At 34.9% G+C, this 7,360-nt stretch overlaps 1 protein-coding gene across 1 annotated transcript; it reads left to right on the forward strand.

Annotated features, from left to right (window-relative positions):
• The first annotated feature begins 933 nt into the window (after positions 1-933).
• On the forward strand, positions 934-7,005 carry LOC113066244 (gastrula zinc finger protein XlCGF57.1-like). The gene is made up of 3 exons (XM_026238068.1): positions 934-1,010; positions 1,508-1,654; positions 5,436-7,005. The coding sequence occupies exons 2-3, from the start codon at positions 1,564-1,566 to the stop codon at positions 6,860-6,862; spliced, it is 1,518 nt and encodes a 505-aa protein (XP_026093853.1). The 5' UTR covers positions 934-1,010; positions 1,508-1,563; the 3' UTR covers positions 6,863-7,005.
• The last annotated feature ends 355 nt before the right edge of the window (positions 7,006-7,360 follow it).

Raw genomic sequence — 7,360 nt, forward strand, 5'->3', positions numbered from 1 at the left:
AGTAACTTCCACATTATCAATATTTGGTTGCTGATCAACATTTATAAAATCTTTACAGTAACTCCTGTATAAAATCTAGTGATCATGGGCTGTCTCAGTATATATAGTAATGTGACTTTCTTGTTTATTTAACCATAACAAGCAGACTATAAGTTAAACATGAGTGAATACCATTTTGCAACCAATTTATTTGCTATGCTCAGTAACGTAAAAGAATGCTAAAGATAGCTTAATTGCTTTTATATTGACTTGAGTGAAAATAGCCTAACCTAAAAGAGCAACTTGTGGATTGATGAGAATGCCAGGATGCTCAGAATGCTTGTGGATTAACATCTCCAATGACATTCATGGCCATGGATTGAGTTTATCAAGTTACAAGAAAAGGTAGGATATGGATTTAATTGCAAACTGTTAGTACTGATTGTATAATTGATCTTGCTACATGCTACACATTAGAGTCAACACGTGTCCAAATAGGAATGACAGCCTGGTGAATAATCTGTATTATAATGAAAAAAAATAAAAATAAATCAATAACTCGTTTTCGACCAAAATCCAAGTTACTTTAGTTAGTTATTTTATCAGTGCTTTTTGTGCCTTATAAAGTATATTTATTATTACCTAAAACATACAAATAATAGAAAATGTGTTTGTGTGTGTGTGGATATAAACCCTTTAAGTAACACTGAGATTCTATATATATTTTTTTCTTATCAAAACCCTCTGTTTGCATTTTAATAAATGGTTTCTACAACCAAACAACAAAGTTCTGCCTCCCAGACAGAATCTCACACTCTTTCGTTTGTAGTTCAATATATCCAACACATCAATGGAAGAAATTTTTTTAAAAATATGTATTTCACCAAGAAATCAACTCTGAACTCCTTTGGCATTTAAATTTGCATTTTTACAGACAGCCGTCTGATGACAATACTTTTATTTTGGTGTAGTGTTGTGACGTCACAAAGCTGCGCCGCCCTGCTGCATCTATTGTGATCGTCTGAAGACGGGTATGTGTTTTTAATGAGTTTACATCGATGTAGCCAGATGAAGAACTAAAAAAATGTCTTAATTATTGATGAATTATACATTTCAATACTTTATCTACCATTGATAAACGTTGTGTAATATTTAGCCTAATAACCGGATTTGTCTAAACATGATAATATTTACTGCTTTAATTTTTACACTTTACTAAAATATTATTTCAGCCATGAAATTCTGTTTGTTCATGAAAACCAACGGACTAACTGTTTTCCAGATGTCTTTCATATGAAACGCTTCTTTGATGCCTTAAATATACAGAACGTTTGGCAGCCTTAATCTAATACCCAATGTAAAACATAAATGCTGTTTGTTTTTTGTTTGTGTCTTGTCTGTTGATTTAAGATCATTAACTATCACTCTGGCTGACTCACAGTTCAGTAACTAGGGAGCTGATTGAGATGCACTTGAATATTTGTTAATTTTTCTTTTACTTTTAATTTTTATTTTCATCTTAAACAAGACAAAGTGTCCAGTTGCTGGTGAAGCGGCTGAGATCCACCTGACACGATTATAAAGATGGCGTTTATTAAAGAGGAGTGTGAAGACGTGAAGATTGAAGAAATATTCAGAATTAAAGAAGAAGAAGAAGATACTGAGGAACAAACTGGTTGGTTTTTATTCTCAAAGCTGAACTCACTCGTGATATTTATTAAAATGTCCAGCTCTACAGAAAGGAATGATGGTTTTTAAGAATATCATATGGTTTTGTTTGACATGGAGTAGGTCCTCATGCTGCCCAGACAAATACTGGACAAAAACACACAAAATGTCAAAGGTCAAAATGACAATTTTTGCTGAGTGACTTAGAATAAGGGAGCAAAACAGACTTGTGTCAAATCTGCGTCATGTCCATCAAATTGTAAAAAGATTGTTCTGCTTTTATGCTGCATTTGAGATCAAGTCGGATATGGAAACATTTGATTTGAAGTGCTCCAACCTCAATGAGTTCCAGTGAATCTCCAGTCAAATACACACTGATCACATGAAGCCACCATGACACTTTTCGTCATTTTTTTGAGTCAGTTAATCCAAAAACATGAGGAAAAACAACTAATAAAATGCTTCTGTTCATTTTTGAAAACGGTTGACAAAAAGCTAAATATAAGCAAAAATAATATCAACTTTAATTACGTAAAAACGTTAATATCAACGTTTTTAACCTTGACATGCGTTGGGATCACTCTACGGTAACTACAACTCACAGGTCAGATATCTGGCTTCAAGCGCCGGTCCAGACTTTATTTCCAAGTAGAAGGTGGAAAAATCTACATTTTGGGTTGTCAGGAATGTAGCATCAAAGTCATGTATATAATTGTGACAATATATAATTATGACAATATAAACACAATTAATTTGGCAAAGGCAATTTTATTTATATAGTACTATTTATTACAACCATAGTTGACCAATGTGCTTTACAACAGAATAGCTAAAAACATCAGTAACACAATGAGAAATTAAAACCGTTAAACAAAAAACGAAAGAAAACATAACATGCCACAATATACAAAATATATAGAACAAGGATAAAAAGAGTCCTTTTAAAAATTAAAAGCCTTATCAAACAGATAGGTATTTAATTGAGACTTAAAAATGGCCACAGATGAAGCCATTCAATAAAAATGGGCAGATCATTGCAAAAGCGCGATCATCCCTGCATACTTAATATTAGGGCTGTGCAAAAAATCAAATGCAATTTTCATGCGCATCTTGTCAGTGAAGGCGTTCTGTAATTAGAACTACATCTCCAGCACGTACGCTCAGATCAGGGTTGTCAGGTTTTCACAACAAATCCTGCCCACTTGCTTCTCAAAACTAGCCCAATCGCATTTCCAGGAAAGGTTCCCCAATAAAAATAGCGTCCCAAGGTTAAAATACATGTTTTTTGTCAGGGTTGCCTTGGTAAAATTTGAATTTTAGGGGCTAAACATTACGTTATTTGTATTGGGGTCACTTTAAAATTGCTAGCGATTCTTTGTTGATTTTGAAAGAGATTTTGTGTAGGTTGTCGGTGGACTACAGCTCTGTGTAATAAATGCCTCTCCAACTGAACAAGTGTTGGAAAATATCTAAAATATCTTAAACTGTGTTCCGAAGATGAACGAAGATCTCACGGGTTTGGAACGACGTGAGGCTGAATCATTAATAACATAATTTTAATTTTTTGGGTGAACTAACCCTTTAGGCACTCTCAAGATTCAAGTTATTCTTATAGTTACGGTTTTAGCTGATTTTCTAATACAAAACAAAAAAACACTTATTATAATCACTAAAGCTGTATAAACTGTGAAATGAAACTCTCACTTATACATCTACGCTTTGTTGTTTATGATGAGGGAATTCGCAAGAGTCCGTAATTCAGTCAGCGAACGCGCACACGCTCAACAAAACTGATGAGTGTCAGCGAGGACTCATCTGAACACTTCTGTTTTGCCATTGCATTCCTAAACTCAACAGAACTGTGTGTGATTGGTTAAAATGCGCAACACTGTAAAAATGCCTTAAATAAAATACAATGAGCAGGATTTATTGCCACATTCGACACTGTCTATTCATATTTACTTTGTTTGCAACAGACATAATAGATTATATTTGTTTGTGCAGGGGCATTTTTTTTGTCCCCATACGTGGTGAGCCTTACACACGCTCCGCCTATGACTGAGATGTCTTTTAGAGATTATAAATGCAGAGTTCTTTGCTTGCATTCTGTCAAACCATGCACGCAGCGGCCGCTTGCTTTAGTTAAAAATAACAGTGTTCTGTGAATGTTGATGCTTTAATAACAAATATTTATCGGGAGCGTGTATGCTGGGATTTCATCAATTTCATAGAGAAAAGTTAATGTAACTAGTAATGTAACTAATTACTTTTAAAATAAAGTAATCAGAAGAGTAACGTAATTACTTTTAAAAGGAGTAATCCATATTCAGTAATTTGATTACATTTTCAGAGTAACTTGCCCAACACTGATGATAACCTTAAGCAAAAATATCACGGTATTGTTGTTACAGCTCTGAAATATATTCATTTTATTTATTTTTTACTGGACACAATATATATTTTGCTTTTAAGCAACATAAAGAAAAATAAACTTATTCTACCATTTCTAATATTCTTTTTTTTTTCTTTTTAGAAATCTTTATTTAACCCTAATCTGAAATTAGTTATTTAATTGTAGTTAAATAATTCATATACATAAAATTTATTATAATTTCATATGATTTAGTTATATAATAATAGCCATACACATAATTTGAGTAAATAATATCCAAATTTGAAGGACTTTTGTGAAATTATACTACATGCCTGAATGAAACAAACAGCAGAAACTTTGAATGAGACGCATGTTCACTCTCTGACAGCAGGAGGCGCCTCTGTAACATCAGATACGTGTTTCCTTGGTTAATGCTGTAGACAAAGCTGCGCTGCGCTGAATATGAACTATACAGAGACGAGAAGAAACAAAAATACCACAAACTTTTCTAATTACAGTCAGCTCCCCTCAGAAACATATTCATATAAACCTCCAAATCAGTATTGAGGATTTTCTCCCAATAGTTTGTGATTCATGAACAGTGAGTGATGTGCCTGCTACAGTATTTTTCTCTCATAATAAAGTGTTTATATGATAAAGAAGTTAATGGGATCTTCATGATTAAATTAAGTATAAATACAAATATAAAATCAACAAATAAAAGTAATTGGTCATTTTCATCATCGCTTATTACACAAAATCAGTAATAATCTGTACTAAATTGTGATAGTTGCGCAATTTTGTAATTGGCATAACATTGTGAGCTCTAATGATAATGTCCCTCAAAGTAATCATTTAATATGAGAAAATCAGAGGACCTAATACTGAGCCCTGATGCACTCCATACTTGAGTTTGATGAAATGTCTTTTTGTTTATATAAAAGTATTAGCAGTCAGATCATGTTTTGTATCCAAAGCGACTTACAGTGCATTCAGGCTATCAATTTTTACCTATCATGTGTTCCCAGGGAATCGAACCCCCAACCTTGAGCTTGATAGCTCAATGCTCAACCAATTGAGCTAAAGGAACACTAGATATAGGAAATCTAAACCGTCCTAGTGCTTATTGACATGAATGACAGATTCAGGACTGGTCTCTAACAGTGGTTTTCAATCCTGGTCCTGGGACCCTCTGCTCAGCACATTTTGTATGTTTCCCTTCTCCCCTAATGATTTGGTGATCTGCATCAGGTTTGTCATATAACGTAGACAAACTAATTATGCAGAGGTGGATCTCTATGACCAGGAGTGACTAGCTTATTATAATCAAGTTTTGTTGGAGGATGTTGGTTTAGATGTCTGTTGTTTTTAGCCAATATTTTGCCATTAACTTGTCTTTTTATTTTTACTTTAGACCTGGTGGCACTAAAAGAAGAGAGGCAAGAACTTACAGGTATAGAAGAGAAAGATCAATATGAGAGAAATGACTTGACGAATGTGGAAATATCCATACAGTCTGAAGCAACTTCATCACAAACAGAAGTTCAGAAGACTGAATCTAACAGTTGCTTCACCTGCCATCGATGTAAACAGACTTTCAGTCAGAAATATAACCTTAAAAATCACATGAAATTTCATCCTAGAAAGAAGGCTTTCAAATGCCAACAATGTGGAAACGGCTTTACCCGTAAAGAAAACCTAAAACGCCACATTAAAGGCCACAGTGGAGAGAAGCCTTTTATCTGCAATCTGTGTAGGAAGACCTTCACAAATAAAGCAAACCTTAATTCCCACATGAAATGTCACTTTGGAGAGAAACCTTTTACCTGCAAATCGTGTGGGAAGAGTTTCACACGTAAAGGATCTCTTAGGTGTCACATGGTCATTCACACAGGAGAGAAGCCGTTTACATGTGATCAATGTGGAAAGCGTTTCAGACATAAAGCAACCATTGATTCACACATGAAAATTCACACTGGAGAGAAGCCTTTTACCTGCAAACTGTGTGGGAATGGCTTCACAAATAGATCAACCCTTACTGCCCACTTGAGAAATCACACAGGAGAGAGGCCCTTCACTTGCGAACTATGTGGGAATAGCTTCTCACGCAAAGGATCTCTTAAGATTCACATGGTTGTTCACACTGATGAGAAACCGTTTCCATGTGATCAGTGTGGAAAATCTTTCAGACATAAAGCAACCCTTGATTCACACATGAGAACTCACACTGAAGAGAGTCCATACATCTGCATTCTGTGTGGGAAGAACTACTCAAATAAGTCAACCCTTAATACCCACATGAGAAATCACACAGGAGAGAGGCCCTTCACCTGTAAAGTGTGTGGAAAGAGCTTCTCAAAAAACAGTAATCTCAAGACTCACATGACAACTCATACAGAGGAGAAGCCTTTCCTGTGCACTCAGTGTGGAAAAACTTTTACACGTGAAAAAACCCTTACTTACCACATGAGGATTCACTCAAATGAGAACTCGTTTAAGTGTCATCATTGTGAACTGAGATTCCCAGACAAGAGACGCCTTAACTGGCATGAAAAAATTCATTTTCGATCATCCAAATGTCATGAATGTGGAAAGAGTTTCGGATATAAAGCAAACCTCAAGGTTCACATGAGAATCCACACTGGAGAGAAACCTTTCACCTGCACTAACTGTGGAAAGAGTTTCAGTCAGAACATAAGCCTTAAGGTTCACATGAGGATTCACACTAAAGAGAAAGCTTTTACCTGCAGTCTGTGTGGGAAGAGCTTCACTCGTAAAGTACAATTTAATATCCACATGAAAAGTCACACACGAGAGAAGCCTTTTACCTGCACACTGTGAGAAGAGCTTCTCACACAAAAGATCTCTTAAGATTCACAAGGTCATTCACAATGAAGAGATGCCATTTTCATGTGATCAGTGTGGAAAGTGTTTCAGACATAAAGCAATCCTTGATTCACACATGAAAAGTCAGCTGTAGTTAAACCTGCAAACTGTGGGGAAATAACTTATAAAAAAAAAAGGAAATCTTAACCCTTATGCGTTGTTGGGGACGTTTTAATCCACTGGGGGTAAAGTTGAGTCTTATTTTGGCCACAACTTTATCTGTGTTTCAGCAAATGGAATGATTTTTGGTGACAAATCTTATTTTGACATATTTGGGGTAAATGCTAAAAAAAACAACTTAATACACTTTAATCAAATTCACTACCCTTTCGTTATGTTCGTGGATGAAAACATCCACTAAAAGTACAAATATATCAGATAAATATTTTTTTTTGCATAAATCTATTGATCAACCTAGATCGTAACTACCAAATGTTAAAATCAATCCAAGAT

The sequence above is a fragment of the Carassius auratus genome, chromosome 4 (assembly GCF_003368295.1).
Source record: "Carassius auratus strain Wakin chromosome 4, ASM336829v1, whole genome shotgun sequence".
NCBI classification, from domain to species: Eukaryota; Metazoa; Chordata; class Actinopteri; order Cypriniformes; family Cyprinidae; genus Carassius; species Carassius auratus.

Coding starts and splice junctions, on each gene's coding strand:
- LOC113066244 (XM_026238068.1), top strand. CDS start 1,564: ATGGCGTTTATTAAAGAGGAGTGTGAAGACGTGAAGATTGAAGAAATA. Junction 1,655..5,435: donor AGATACTGAGGAACAAACTG/GTTGGTTTTTAT, acceptor TTTTTACTTTAG/ACCTGGTGGCACTAAAAGAA.